General features: G+C 43.0%; 1 protein-coding gene across 10 annotated transcripts in view; it reads left to right on the top strand.

Annotated features, from left to right (window-relative positions):
• Positions 1–16,081, top strand: part of CLYBL (citramalyl-CoA lyase) — a 256,049-nt gene that overhangs the window by 225,049 nt on the left and 14,919 nt on the right. For 5 of the 10 annotated variants that reach the window (XR_014255987.1, XR_014255988.1, XR_014255989.1 and 2 more), the window contains exon 8: positions 10,422–10,541. Coding sequence is in view for 6 of the 10 variants with exons in the window: in XM_082434690.1 (XP_082290816.1) it covers positions 10,422–10,517 (96 nt within the window). In the remaining 4 variants the exon portion in view is untranslated. Of the gene's footprint in view, positions 1–1,555; positions 1,589–8,458; positions 10,105–10,421; positions 10,542–11,547; positions 11,693–16,081 lie in introns of those variants that run through there. The other 5 variants (XM_082434689.1, XM_082434688.1, XM_082434691.1 and 2 more) reach the window with 4 other exon arrangements.

Raw genomic sequence — 16,081 nt, 5'->3', positions numbered from 1 at the left:
GGGACATCACTCTACTTTTGAGATGCTTAGTTATTGCATTTCTCCATTTATTTCCTTGTTCATTGAAAATCTTTAGAACTATATCCCATAATTTTGACTTTAAAAAGTCAAGTTCTTAGAAAAGTTGATAGTCTGCCAATGGTGACTTTAAGGTTGATTTGATTAACAACAAATTGCAGATTTCTAAACATTTAAAGCAAGGCAGTACGGTTTTACTGCTGATCATATCCTATTTCACATAGGCTTAGTGGCAAGTGGCTGATTTAGTATTAGAGGATAAGAGATTTTGTATGTAGGTTAAATCTGATAATTTTTAAAGTTGTTTGTTTCATCCTTAATTTATAACACATTCTGAAGGATATTTTAATCAAAATACTTGTATTCTGGTTTATATGTTTCAGGATTTTTTTCTTGCTCAATTTCAATTTTAAAAAATGTAATTCTGTTAGATGAAATCTCAGAAATATTCTAGTTAAATCCCTTCAGTTTACAACTTATAAAATACACTGAGACCCAACTTGGGTTTGGAAGTTACCCAAGGTCACTCACAGCCAAGATGGTGATAGAGACCTGACCAGAATGTGGGGCTCACTTTGTAAATAAAGATAAGAACATAGCTTAAATCTGGTTTCAATTCGGTCACAATGAATCTGCACGCTAATGACCAAAACTAGATAGAGCTTTAAAAGTATTCAGTCACAAACAAAATGTGAATTTCATTAGTTCAGATTAGAATCTTTTTCTTAGTAATGCACTTTTTTTTTTTTTTTTTTTGCATGAGCAGAAACTGATGAGGAAGGAAAGAGCAGAGAGTATCCCTGTACCTTCCCAACCTTCCTAGCTATTATTCCCCACATCGCTCCCTCCTTCTCAGTTCTGAACCCTGCGCTTGTCCACTGCCCTGCCCCAGAAAGACTTATTGGCTCTGATCACTGCAAACCTCATTCTGTTTTATTAGTCATTCAATCTCCTAAGGTAGGTTGGAAACTCTCAGAGCAAGACCGGGGGCCTTTGGCGAAGAGGCCATATCTGGCCCCGAGCTCAGTTTCATCTCACTCAAAGGACAAGTTCCCAAAGTCCTGTTCTCAGTTACACCTGTGGTTGCAAAAACACACCATGCCTTTCAGTGCCTTTAATAGCAAGAGCCAAATAAGGGCCATGAAAGGATGGTTTTACTCCTTGGACATCTTTCTCTCTCCTCTCCTCTTACGGTATTTCTCCCTCTTAGGATGTGTGGGTCTGCATGTGTGTTTCTGTATATGTCCTTCCTGTTCCTTCCCCATTCCTCTTTCCATGGATTCTTTTTTGTTTCCTCTTTTTCCTTATATCTCTCTTCCTTTCTCACCACATCACCTCCACACCCCGCCACTACCCCGTGCCTTCTCTCCTTCAGCTGATTGTAAGAGAGAAGTTCAGAGCCTTCTTTTAATATTTTGTGGTACTTATTAAAGAATTTTGTAATTCTTTTTATATTAAAAGCAGCCAAATGGAGCTTTTACTTTACTAAGAAATATGAATCAAGAGTTTCTAGAATTCTCTTTTTTTTCCATTTTAGGTTAGTGGACCTCAATGAAAAAAAAAAAGTGGGGGAATTTCTCACCACTACCCCAGAGAGTAAAAAATTCTTTCTATCACAGATCTCCCTGCAGCATCTTGGATGGAAATAGGTACATGATATACATTTAGTAAATACTATTTAGCTAACTGGTTTCTAAATTTCTGACAGTGCTAAAAAGAAATTATCCGTTTTACTTTTTAACAATATATATGATACTGACCTTTTTTCCCTTCTAGAAAAGTTGAAAGAAAAATTTTCACCAATTATTTCATCAGTTATTGTTCATCAGTTGTATTTTAGTAAATGTTTAAAGTTTAAAGTGCCTTCTAGTTAATGTTAGTTCATTTAGATATATTTTCCAAAGAAAGAATAAGGCTACAGCATTTAAAATAGAAGTCTAATATTATTGGTCTTAGCTGCAAGCTGCTATAAAAAGGCCCTCATTCTCTGCTTTTCTCATAGGCAATATCAGCTTAAATTTGACGTAAAATATTCTGAATTAAATGCAAGTATTTACACATTTATCTCAGGATTAAAAATAAAATATTTTCCAAGATTTCTAGTTTCAAAAAAAATCTGAGAGGTGATAGTTGCAGAACTCTATGTAATTAGTAAAAGTCAATGAATTATACACTTAACAATGGGTGAAGTTTATGGTATGCAAATTATACCTCAATAAAGCTATTAAAAAAACAGAAAATTAAGCACAACGTTTAGTTTGCTAGCAAATGTGGAAACTCCTTTAGATTGCAATATGCTTATAAATCCAATTGTTTCACGTCGGTAGGTAGCTTTCCATGTGGCATACTTGGCCTGATTTTTCCACATTTCCTTATCAAAAGATATTTAAAATAAAGACTTGTCTATTCCTGTCTGATCATTTTGCCTGAATATTTTAAAAGATAAATCCTGTTGCCTACATTTAGTGGGTTCTGAGAAGAATTTTAAAAACAGAAGGCACCTTTGGTCTCCCTATCCGTTTGTGAAGTAAGGATGCTCTGGTCCACTGAGACCCTCCATCTGGGCAAGTAGACAACTCAGGACTGGTCACATATTAAGATAATTGACCTAAACATTCACCTCAGCTCTCCTCCCTACTGTTCAGCCACCTCCATCTTCCCTGCCAAATTCATCTTCCAAATCTTCTACTAATTCTTCTTTACTCCTCCAGCTTCCTAAAACTATCGGTAAAGTCCCAAATTAATCTTACCAATGTCCAACACATGAGTGTTTCTATTTCCTGTGTAGAGCTAAAGCTAAATAATTTCATGCTTCCTTTTTAAAAAGCAAGATGTTAATGGTGTCCCTTCATTTTATATCCACTCAGGTGCCATGTTCCAAAGAATTTCCTCTTTTTATAAACGTGTCAGGCCATTTGTCTTCGCTAGTAGTCTTCCTTTTCCTGCTCACCGTCTGCTGAAAACTATCCTGTTTCACCACTGCCTCCGGCATAGCCGTGCTCCCAACTGCTGGTCACCTGCATCTGATTCCTATCTCCTCCGGCTGATAAGTTTTTTAATTCTTTTAAATGGATTTAAAAGAATTAAATACAGAGGGGCCGCTTGGACAGGTGATTCCCCACGTCCTCTCAGGCAGCACTGACCTGGCAGCTGGAACTGCACTGGGGGGCATACAGGACCCTCCATCCCATTCTCCATGGAGGGTTCTGTGCTCTTTTTTCAAGCCAGAGAGCCACAGGGGAAAGATGGGGAGGGATGGGAGGGATAAGGAGGGAGCTTCTCCAGGCTTTTCCACCTTTCAGAACTTGGAAAATAAATCCAACAGGCTGCCCAGGATGCAGGATACCCAGCACCCGACACCCCCTCAGAGGCTGTGCTCTGAGGCAGGGGCTGAAGGGATCCTGTTGAAGCAGTTCAATAGGCCCGAATTGTCACTATATTCCCCACTCAGGCACAAAACAAACCCCCTTCAAATATTTCAACTGTTACATTCTTATGAATCATTTAAAGGGCCACCCCATCAAAGGCCATGGAATATCACCTGTCAGAATTTCAGTGCTAGTAGTAAAGACAGATTAGCCCAATGTGAATTGCCCATGTTGAATGACTTCAGTTGAGCTTTTAGAAATTTCAAGTAGAGATATATTAACATCTGTAAATTCTCTGGTCATAGAGTGAACGACTATTGAATTTTAATTCAAAATATTAAAATACCTATCAAATTATCACTACAATTTAAAGTGTTAAAAAAAGAAAAACATGTTCTCTATTCCCCAAGTCCTCAATAGTATTCTTTTACTCTCAATGGCAGTTTTAAAAGATGGTTTATCCATAAAACAAAGGGTTACTGATATTCAGAAGCACAAAGATCAAATGTCACCTCCTTTAATCCTTCTTACAAATGCTTTGGGTTTTTTGAGGACTTAAAATGTCATTCACATTTTTATTATTGAATTTTTTCTCACTGAAAATATCCTTTGGTATTTCTGCCATCATAATAATTATAGTAAAAGCGTCCAAGTGGAAACTCAGGATGGAAGCACGTTGCATTTCAGTTGTTCCCAAGCCAGTTATTAAAATTGCATTTTCACATACTTGCTTATCTGGGCCTTACCTATATATATTAATTTTTTCAGCCTCATTCTAAGTAATAATATCTCTGAAATAACAGTTTAGATATGCTATTTATTTTTTATAAATCACATCAAAATTTTTTAAATATAGTATATGTAAAATAATATATATTAAAAATTTTTGATATTAATTTTTTCTATAATCATCTTATGTACCATGGTTACCAGACATGCTTTGAGGTATACTGATTAGTGGGAAGAGTTTGAGATTTGGGGTGAAAAACCCAAGATTCTAGTCCTATCCTACTCATAAGTTCCTTTAAAAAGATGAACTAATAACTGAACTGCAGTTTTTGTATCTGTAAATCAGATTGTTGGATCCCCAGACTACTCTAGAACAGAGAAAAAATTACCCAGAATAAAGGAAAGGAAACAAGTGGTTCAATTTCCTCCCCCTCAGGGTCCAGGGCCCCCTTGGGTCCACCAGGGCAGGGAGCAAGAACAGAGGGAGCCCTGTGGGTTCCAATCTGGCTGCATCAAGCAGGGACTGAGTCCTGTGTGCTTTGTCGTGAGGAAAGTCTGTTGTCCCTCTTCCAGATTGCTCTCATTGAGGCTAGATTAGGCTCCCTTTCCTCAGGCCCTAGAGAAACCCCTTCATCAACAGACAGATCCAGTAACTCATACTGTGGTCCTTCATTTTGCTTGATCTATTGAGTCACTGATGACCAGAAGTACAGGGGGCTCTTGTCGAACACAGAAGGCCAACCCCACTCGCACATATGGATACACTGCTCTGTTTCCCCTGCCCCTCTCTTGACCTTCATTTGGCATCTCTCACCTTCTAAAGCTGACTTTAAAAGTACCTGTTCCCTTGGGAATTCCCTGGTGGTCCAGTGGTTAGGACTCCACACGTTCATTCCTGAGGGCCCAGGTTCAATCCCAGGTTGGGGAACTAAGACCACACACGCTATGCGGTGCAGCTAAATAAATAAATAAAGTACTGTTCCCCAAAGCCCCTCCGAGGCCAAACCACCCCGTTTTGATGGCTCTTTCTCTCTGCAGCATCTAATTCCTTAAGCACCACTTACAGATAGACTCACTTGCACTTCAACCGTTAAGTCATTTGCATGAGTTAACCTGACCCCAACCCAACATCACATTTGCTTAGGTCAGTCCCTGTGTCCTACTGGAGGCTCAGCAAGTGTTGGCCAACTGACCAGGGAGTATTACCAGACCAGGGAAAGATCAAGTGGCACAGAAAGACACTTGCAGGTATAGGAGAACAGAAAGGTAAGAGTGATTCTGTCTTCCCAAGTCATTGTCCCCTCAGTCACCCAGCTCAGGCCCCACAAAAGAAACAAGCTTCACTCAGAACCATGTTTTGGGTGCTGGATTCTGGGGATTCAAAGATATGTGAGACCCTGTCCTCAAGGGCTTCCCAACATAGTGAGAAAGACAGCGACGTAAACAAATAATTACAGTAGAGTGTGACAAATGTTGTTACAGGAGGACGTGTAAGGGAAGGAAGGAGAGAAATGAGCCCAACCAGGGAAGTCTAAAAATGCTTCACGGACATGACATCTTCTGACGTCTTGAAGCATAAGGAGCAGTTTGCCGGACAGACAGGGAAAGGACCATCAGAGCAGAGAGCAGAGCCTGTGGGAGAGGTGCAGAGGTGTGTGTGTGTGTAGACTGGCAGGAGACTAAGCTGAGAGCAGAGGCAGGGCCTGGTCTCACCGTGGGGAGCCCTGGGCCCCCAGCTAAGGAGATTGCACTTGATTTTGTAAGTCCAAAGGGAGCCAAAGCAAGGTTTAAGCAAATGGATGATCTTATCTGATATTTTAGAAAAATAACATCACGGTCCCAATTAGGAAGGTGTCCCAGCAGTCTCTCAGCAAGACCTCTGCTGGCCAGCCTGGGAGCCAGGCAGCCTCCCCACTGAGCTTTGGGTGCCTGGTAACCAAACTTAAATCCTTACCCCTTAGCCAAATTGTGAGGGGACCAAGGCCATACTAGGGCCTGTCCAAGGACTCCAAGTGTGATAGGTTGAAAAACAGGAAAGAAAGAATGAAACAGTGCCCATTTGTGTCTCTGTGAGCATCATTTTCCCCATTTTGAGGGGTATCAAGGAGCAATTAACTTCGGGAGTAAGGAAGAGCTATGTGATGGGAAGTCAGGGCTGGGCCTGAGAGAGTTTAGCAAGAAGAGGGCACAACCAAGGTCCTAAAGACAAATTCCATAGTGGCCAACACTGACTAAAAGTTTTAGGAATTCACTGGGAACTGTAATGAGGTAAATAATTCATTGGGCATAAGACTTAGCATCATAGAGGAAGAAATAAAGTGTCACTCTGAAAAAGAAGGCGTATAGCAGCTGTGCTCAAATATTATCATTAATTCTGACAGAGCAACATCATCATGGGAATGTGCCAGAGAGAGCTCCCTGAATGCCCAGAGAAGTTATTTGAAAATACAATGAGTAGGGAAAGGATTAGATCAATTTATGGGTGCTAGAAAAGTACTCTTTTAGTACTCTACAGAAAAAAATTCTCAAGTGCTAAGTGCCAGAAATGTAAAATATATGAATATTTCCCATAGATGTGATTACTCTTGTCATCATCACCATCATGATCACCGGTCCTTTTGCCATCAAATTGTAAGTCAGGTTCTCCCCCATTGAAGAACTTCAGGGTCTGATAAAGTTCATGTTATTTCTGTGCCTATCTTACCACCAGGCAATGACCCAGATGTTAGAAAAAGTACAGCCCAATAAGTAATTGTTTTCCTTCCTATACAGATAACACCTATGCTAAGGTGATACTGCTCTTCATTTCCAGGAGGCTGAAGCCATAGACATGTGTATAGTAAGAGGTGCCACAGTGGCTGACTAGTGATTTATTACAACAAATAACTCAATAGGTAATTGCTGAATAAAAGCCCGTTGTGCGGAGGTGGAGCCCCATGACAACTCTAGCGGGAAATGCATGACATGCACTAGGTACACAATATCATGTCTAAGTCAACAGTGTGAAATGGCAAACATGGTCCTGATTGGTAAGAAGGGCAGACTCTTCAGGCCTCTGATCTCCCTACTCATAACACTGGCTTATTCTCTAATTCTTGTTGCATTTTATGGCACCTGCTTCTTTTCTTCCGTGTCTCCTCCTGCAAACTGTAGGCTCCTTGAGAGCAGGGATGGAGTTGTACCCATTTAAAAGCCAGCCTAACCATTTCTACCCAAGAGAGCTAAAACACAGCTTCTCAAACTTCAATGTGCATTAGAATCACCAGAGGGTTCCTGGCCAACGCCTGGACCTTCTGCATGAAACCTTACAGGATGGAGCCCAAGCATCTGCATTTTAACAAGCCACCTCCCCATTAGATGATTCTGATTCAGGCGGCCAGGCAACCCACTCGGAGAACAATCTACAAGCCCAGGGCATAAGCCTGGAGCGCACGCTTTGGATCAAATAGAGCTAGGTTTTATACCAGTTCTATACTTAGCGAGCTACAGGGCAGACTCGTACAAGTTTCTTTGTGCCTCAGTTTCCTCAGTTATAATATGGGGATGGATATATACTCATAGAAACAGATGAATACATACTCATTGCCAGGGGATGGAGGAGGGGGAATGGAGAGTAGTTGTCTAATGGTACTGAATTCCACTTTTGCAAGATGAAAAGGTTCTGGAGATCTGTTGCGCAATAGTGTGAATCTAACACTACAGACTCATATGCTTTAAAATGGTTAAGATGGTGAATTTATGTTATGTGTTTTTACTACAATTGAAAAGAAAAAGAAAAACAATTTGTTAATGGGAATGGGTCATAGTATCTACCTCACAGTGTTTTTACAAGCATTACCTGAAATAAAACATGTCAAAGACCAGGCACAGTCCTGGGGCTAGCAACTGCTCAAGAAATTATAGCTATTATTATTGTTGTAGTCATGGTTGTTAAGGCTTTTAACCATGAATGAGTTACTACTTAGAGGCATTTTAAACCAAATTATATTCCGAATCTTCAAGCTGATGGAAGTTCCCTCTTCTTTTCAAAATGGTACACCAGTTTCTCAGAAACGCACTGAGCTGTGAAACCAAAACTTATCTATGATCACACATTAAGGAATGTTTCAGACCCTCCCCACAAATCTAGGTAGCTTTTGACAATCTGCATTCTTCCAAATCCTGATCAACAGACTGTTCACATTTCACATGTAGATCCATATGTTAAAAAACCAACCATATTCTAGGTCGATGTGAAAACAGGAGGATATTCATATTAGGAAGTCTTGATTCTTAACACTAAAATCCTCAATTTGCAGAGATGAAGGAAACAAAGAACAAAAATGTTAACTTTTGTTTTCCAGCTTAAGCTTAACAAAGGAAGTCAAGCAAAATCTGCCACATAAAAGAAAGAAATGATTTCCCTGTCGTGAAAAACTACATGAAATATTTTGCATCTTTGATGTGCATGTGATGTGCATGTGGAATCCAAAGCGGATTCAGGGAACATGGCATAGACCCAAAGCCAAGTCATCTTGATTCTCTGTGCATCATTTTGATTTCATGTGCATCTAGGCTAATTTCATCTCTATTATTATTAGCCTATTATTTAAGCTTTAGCAGGACACATGTGCTGTTTTACAGGACCAGAATCCACGTGGTGGACGGATAACCAGGAGGCCTTTGGTCTTCATCATATACTCCACTAAGAAAACTAGACTCTTGCCTTGTAAAACAGCACGAGTCCCATGCCCTGATTTCACATGTCATGCTAACCCACAGAATATCCTTAGAACTTCTAACCAAATTCATAAAATTCATCATGGTCACAGAGACAACCAAAATTAGCTCTAGGTTGAATGAAATTAGGCACAGACCAATCTGGGAGTATAAATAGTAAAATGGGCAGATTGGAAAATGACTTAACGGTATAGGATTTTAGGCAACACAGGTGTTCATATGAATCCGATTTATCATTCTAGGGCTGAGAAGGCTAAGCACTGGTGAGAATTCTAATCCTAATGACTTTTAAATCTCTCTTGATTAAAAAACAAATTTCAAAGTCACTGCTAAGGATTCCCTGCCAATGTTTTTAACCTCCATTCTGTGTATAACTCTATGTTATTATAAGAGATGAGGGTTTCCAGCGAGCCCAGGAGACTATCCCAGAAGTCCTGAATAATGACAACATTGACTGTTGAGAGGTGGTACTCGTAAAATCCAGAAATGGATGGCAATATATACAAATGGACCATCATCAAGGATTGTAATTGCTCCAACCCACCTTCAGGTCTCAAAAGACCACCTGCTCCCCACTCACACCAGCATCCTTACCAACAGGTAGAAAGAAGGGGAATTAAGAAGAGCTGTAATTGAAAACAGCAAAAAGAAGTGATTAAAAGAACATGAATAACAAGACATTGATTTCAGATTCATACTGCTTCTGTCCATTTAATTCTTCTTTTTGTGAGGCACTAAAGAAACTACCCTACCATCATAATGTGGGAGTCTCTAATGAAGGCTTGAGGTTCTGAGACCCAAGTACTAGCCCCCGCTCTAACTTTTCCTAGTCAAGTGACCTTGGAGAATCACTTAACTACTCTGGGCATCAGAGTCCTCATCTAGAACAGCACTGAGATCACATGACACATTCAATGAGTTTTTGCAGAAGTTTTTAAAAAGTGAATCTGTAAAATGGGTATAAATCAGGAGCTTTCAGGTTCTTTCCAGGCTCACCATTCAACAGACCTATGATTTCTTTGTTACAGATTCATGTCCCCTGTCACTGTAATCCTTTTCTGCAAAAGTGTGTACCGACAGAAGAATCTCTTTTTACTCAGTATAATCCTACCTTACATTTTCTCATCACGTGATAGTGTTACCCCTCAATTACGTTACAAGAAGAAGGAAGCATTCTTCCTTTAACCTGATCATACAATTATTTATTCAAACAGTAATCAGTTGCCAGAGCATATTACTGTTTTCACAGTTCTATGCAATATTTCAAAAAGTATATATGGAAGTATTTACATTTTCCTTCCGCCCTTGTTTTCTGCTTGATTTCAAGAGTTAAATGAGCAGTTTCCAATACCTTGTGCCTGATGTTTTTCCTCTCCATTAAAATGCTGAAGTGTTTTCTTTTTCCTCTTTAGGAGGAAAAAAGAAATCTTTCCCCTGTAATTTACTTTGGCTTTCTCAAAAGTTGGGTAGGAAAGTCAGTATAATTCAGGTGGAATCTAAAATGTTCTTGTTGTACAAGTGTGTGCAGAAAGGAAGCCTGTAATTTCCGAGCATTCTTTCAGGAAGTTTGTATTCTCTGTCTTCCAGGGAGCCTTTACTTTCCGAGGGAGTGTGATCGACATGCCATTACTGAAGCAGGCCCAGAACATTGTTAGGCTTGCCATATCCATCAAGGAAAAATGATCTGCTAAATGAAGCTCTCATCAGGTGGGCTGAACATATACAGTGGGTTCCTTAAAGACAAGCCATAATACTCAAGGCAACTTGTTAGTATGCCAGATGGGAGCCTTTCTTCATTTACAGTTCATGTTAATCACATTTTTTTTTTTTTTTTTTTTTTTGGTTATCTCACTGGCCAGTTATTCCTCTAAAAATGAACTTTCTTCTTTTTGGTTCCAAGCTTATGATTTTATTGTTCATGAGTGTGTTACAAGTACGGACTTATGATTTCACAGGGAGATAAAATAGTGGGGAGAGATGGGCTGCTCCAGGGGAAGTTCGGTCTTTAGTGAAACAGATCTTACCCAAATACGTATACTCCCTTCACCCTGCTCATGTTAGATGTTTCCCACATTGTGCATTATTCACTCGACACCAGAAATAATTTTAAGAAAGGCCAACCTTTTAAAAAATAATAACTCAATGAAGGGTTGGTGTTTATTTCACTAGTAATCTGATAAAACAACAGAGATGGCATAGAAAAGTTGATTAAGTACCATACTGGTTTATATAGATATCTTCTAAAAATAAATCTTCAAAACTGATTACTTTAACCTCCACCCACCCCCCCCCAAAAAATGAAATATCCCTATCCTTGGACTGCTAGGTGATCACTATGAAAGCCCTCATCCTGGGTGAATGCTTTGGGTCAACAGTTACCAGCAATTAAAAAATAAATGTGCAGAAACACAAGACCATCCATTCTCTCCCTTTATTTCCCTGTTTAACTGTTTGCCATTGAGGCCATTTCCCCCCTGTAAATGTATGGCTGGGACAGGGCCCCCTCAGCAATAAACTTGTAGCCTCTAAGAAGACACAATGCCACAGAGCTGGTGCATATGGTCCCCTGTGAGATTTGCATCACATTAGAGATGCTGCTACAGGTCATATGGGTGGTGTGGTTAACGGGCTTAGTAAAGCTGTTTTGAAGAGGTTAACCCAGCTTGTAGTAAGGGTAAATAAACATAACAACCAGCCATTCTTCCCTATTCAGCATGTGCTCTTATATTGAAGGCTAAAGGGTATTGAAGCTGCGAAGGATCAACTTGTGTTTGCCAGAGGACGCCAATGAAATTTGAAACACCAACAATCAGAGATTTTGTTTCTGCTCCTCATTAAATCATGAGCTTTTGTGTGGAGACTCTGGACGACTGTTCTTTAAGAAATTAACAGAATGGGAAGTTTTAAACTCTACACCAACCTTTTCATGACCTACACAGCAGCAAAGCTGCTACTCTTAGACAAACACCGCAGGGAAGGCTGTTCTGTTTATTTAAATTCGTAAATAGAAAACAGTTGTTTTTTATTTTCATTTTTCACCTCCTCCTACGCCCTTTTTGTTTATTTTCCTATGTGGCCCCTACCATGTGCCCCACCCAGGGGTCTACTTTCCCCTACCCCTTCCAGTTCCTCCAGGAAGCCCAAGAGGGGAGGAGGGCTGAAGGTTATATACAAGGAAAGGCATCATGGAACCAAAGCAAAGTGGGAGAGGCCCACATACGGTCATACAACATCCACCACCAGTGCAGGGCAGTTCCGACAGGCATGCAAAGGAACCTGATCCAGGCTGGGCAGTTCTGGGAAACACATGCTTTGAGACACCAACTAACGTTCTCAAACATGGGATCCGACAAGGCGGCTCTTAACTGAGATGGGATGTGCTGCGCTGGGGTCCTGCCTACCCTGGGCATCGCACCCCCCTAACCCCTCGAGAGCATTGGTCACCCGGTGCTGCTCCAGAGTTAGCTGGAAAGAAAGGTGGGAGCCTGCCTCGTCCTCACTCGGAGGGGCTGGAAGGAGGAAGACAGTGTCTCAACCGACTTGGGAGATGACTGGCCTCCAGCCAAACTGGGCTTCAGGACTGCGGACAGTGACAGTGGGCAGCAGTTACAGGAGAAGCCATCCCCGCAACCCACTGCGCAGCTGTGCCCGCCGGGTAAACCAGGACCATAGGTGCCCGCGCAGCCGGACCCCACCGCTCAGCACACAAACACAGGAGGACCGCTCGGAAGGCAGAGGGAAGCCTCCTCTCATTTTGACACCCTCAGGGTGTTGGAAGCATAGGCAGGACCCGTCTTAAACAAAAGACGATAATAAAAGCCTTTCTTCATACTTCCCTACAGGCAGCCCCCACTTCAACTCCGCCGTCCTGCCCATCCTCATGTGTTGGTCCAGATAACCCCACCTCGGGTTTTGACAGGATGAAAGGGAGACGCTCTAGTCTCCACCCCTGTTACACAGGCAACCCCCAAACCCTATAGATGGACCTCCTCGAGCCTGGGGCTCACTGAGAGCCAAGCCCTCCACTCTAAGGGACCCCAGATGCCAGGGTGAAGGCATGCGGACCTCGGGAAGAGCAATCCTCTCAGCAAGGTCTCCAGGGGGCCCTGAGAGCCTGGACCTGACTAGGTCTTCCCCACCCTCATCACCAACGGGCTCACAGGTTCCTAGATTTCCAACCCTGTTGGACTGGTCACCACGCCCTTTATCTCAAACCACACTTTGTTCCAACAAAACCACCTTGTTGTTTAAGTCTCCCTGAGTGTCAAATTTATCATCTTCCTCATAACCCCAGGGTCCCAATTATGATAGGATCATGACACTGGGACACACTAGAGCCAAAAATCTGGACCAAGGTCCCACTCTCTGAGCACAGACCCTCCAAGAGGGACCCAGAAGAGGGTTTAGTCAGAGTCAGAGATCCATCATGCCTCATTCCTTGAGGAACAAAGGCAAGGAGATGTTGGGAGACAAGAGGTATCCCCACTTTTCCCACCCACATCTCTTTGGTGCCTCGGGTGGGTGAAGGTAATACAGGGAGGGTGGGAGGGAGGGCTGGGTGAGCTGACCCCACTTGGTATGTGACAGTGCCCAACCCGGGGAATTCCTCCCAGCTAGGAATGGACTGACTGCAAGAAGAGAACCTTGCAGTAATCTGATTAATTAAAAACTATACCTGTTTATATTTTGTGTAGCTCATCACAAGCTGCTTCACCATATTACCCCCCTGTTATTAATTCTTGGGGGCTAAATTATGGGTAACACTATTAAAACATTATCAGAACTAATGAGAAACAATTACTTAGAAAATGAGCCAGGACAAGATTGAGTTGAGAACATCAGTGGTGATCACTACAGATTAGTTTAATAAATCATCAGGTGTAAGGCAAGACTGACTGTATGTATGCAAAGCCCCGTCACGGGAAAATGAAATTGAGATTTTTTTGGCATAATTTTTTCATTAATCTCAATAGGACCCGAGTGGTGTAGATTGTTTTATTCCCTAATACCTTGCCTGAGGGGGGGTTCCCAATAATGTCTTCATTGTTTTACTGAGGTCTTAATGACAATCTGTGACAACCTCATTTTAATGTATAGAGGATTATATCAGTACAATCATGTTTTATTGAAATGGCGAGGGGAACTCCAGCAGAGTCCGGAGTCAGGCACTATCCCTGAGCGCAAGTTGGGAAGTCCCCCGGCATCTGGGTGCGGTTCCCTTCAGATTTACAAGTATTGAACCGCTAACTGCCCTGACATCCTCTCCTCCAGGGACTGACTGGGAAAAGTGTCTTCAACAACGAAGACTTGCCGCCTCCAATTTGAATTTGAAAGTAACTCGTTGCCTGGCATATTTTGCTGCATAAATGGAATAGACCGTGTAGGTTTTTTTTTTTTTTTTCTTTTCTCTCCTAAAATATTATGATGAACATCCCAGCCCCTGATAGTTCTTCGGCAGTTCGGGAAACTGACCTTGAATAGGGACGATGAATTTTCTAATGATGTCTTAAGAGAAGAGTTAATACGTGCTTTTTTATTTGAAGGGCATTCTGCTTCTGTGGTTTCTGGTTAGCTTGGAAAGCTAAATGTCTTCCGTTTTGATTTTGATTTTTACCTCTAGTATAAGACTTGGAAGGCAGTTGATGGTACAAAACGGGTTCTGAGATTAACAGCAGGATCTTGTGCATATTGGTGCTGCGGAGGGTCACCGAACCGGTCTGTAACCGCAAAGCTTGCGTCCCAGGCTGGGGGACACTGTCCTCCCAGCCCTGAGACCCTCCCCCTCGGCCCCCCGGCAGGTTTTCACATTGCAACTTAGGGGGAAAGTAATCAACCGACCTCAACATTTAAATGTTAAAACCTTGGTCTTTCTTTCCGCGCTTTATTTTAAATCGGGGTGGGATGGGGGGTTAAGAGAGCGAACAAATGGAGAATAAATTACTTTCAAATACCTTAGTACCAGAAAGCTTGCGCGGTGGGACCGGGCAGCTTTTTAGTGTTCTGTGACGGGTGGTGGTGGTGAGTTTGTTTAAATTCCAGCGATTATTTGGCAATATATTTCCTTATGAATCTATAAGAATTGCCAACGACGAAAAGAAAGTGATTTGTAGGAAGGAACCGAAATCATCCTTAGCGCCTTTTGGTGGTTTGCTGCCGATCGAGCCCAGTTTCAGCTAAACGGGCTGAAGCCTGCAGATTTTTTTTAATTTTTAAAATGTTTTACAAAATCTTTTGGGATTTGTTTGTCGCTCACGCCTGTCTTTTTAAAATTTTTGTGTTCTTCGGCTGTAAGCGACCCGCTCGGTTTTACTGTTTGCTTCTTGCGACGGGGAGGGCCGGCGATCTCGGGGACCGCGCGCCCCGTCGGAAGGACGTGGCCCGCCGGGCCAGGACACGCCGAGTCCGCGTCCCCAGCGCCCGCGCTTCCCGAAGGCTGAGGTCGGGGGCGCCCCGACGCGAAGACCGGCGGGACCCGGCCGGTGCGCCCCGTGGCCCCGGTCCCGCGCGGCGGCCGCTCCCGGAGCTGCGACCGTCGGGCGGGCGGGCGGGCGGGGCCGGGGCGCGCAGTGGGCCGGGACCGCGGGCCGCCCGGAGCCTGCGAGCCTGTCGCGCAGCCCCGCTGTAATGGTGGCAGATCAAAGGCTGCCCCGTGTCCCCGCGGAGCCCGGGACAATCCCGCGCCTTTGTGCGCTGTTGCTAGGAGCCCGAGAAACTAAGAGAAAGTGTCAGGAGCATGTTAATCAGACTCGTTACAGTGTAACAATAACGTCTCTCTCGGGTCTCCCAGGCCCCGCACACCCCGCGCACAGGCCCGACACCTGCGCGGGGCCCTCACGCCCGCCCTGGGGACCGGCCGGCCCCTGTGTCTTCCTCCGAAGTCGGCGCCGCGGCCAGGCGCCGGGACGAGGCCCTGGGGGACCTGCCAGCGCCAGGCGCATCTCGCGGGTCCTGGTTTCCCTGACCCGATCCCGGCGCCCTTAGCCTGTCCTGCTCGGAGCCGATCTCTGGCCAGGGGACCTGCGGAGGATCCGGGTCCCCTTGCTTTTCAGTCATTGAGTGGAATTGCCCTCGTTATTCAAGCACGGTTTTAGAATCGAGAGAAAAATGAACGTTCCATTTCAGATAGCTTTTTAGTGGAGTTTCTTCAAAAGATTCTAACTTTGCCTATTTTCCTATCAAATCCACAGAGGATATTTTAAGTGATAATCCCGAGTTTACAGAAGACAAACCCAAACTTTGCTAAAAGT

Source organism: Balaenoptera physalus (assembly GCF_965194825.1).
Source record: "Balaenoptera physalus genome assembly, chromosome: 18".
Classification (NCBI taxonomy): domain Eukaryota; kingdom Metazoa; phylum Chordata; class Mammalia; order Artiodactyla; family Balaenopteridae; genus Balaenoptera; species Balaenoptera physalus.
This window is presented reverse-complemented; position numbering and strand designations above follow the sequence as displayed.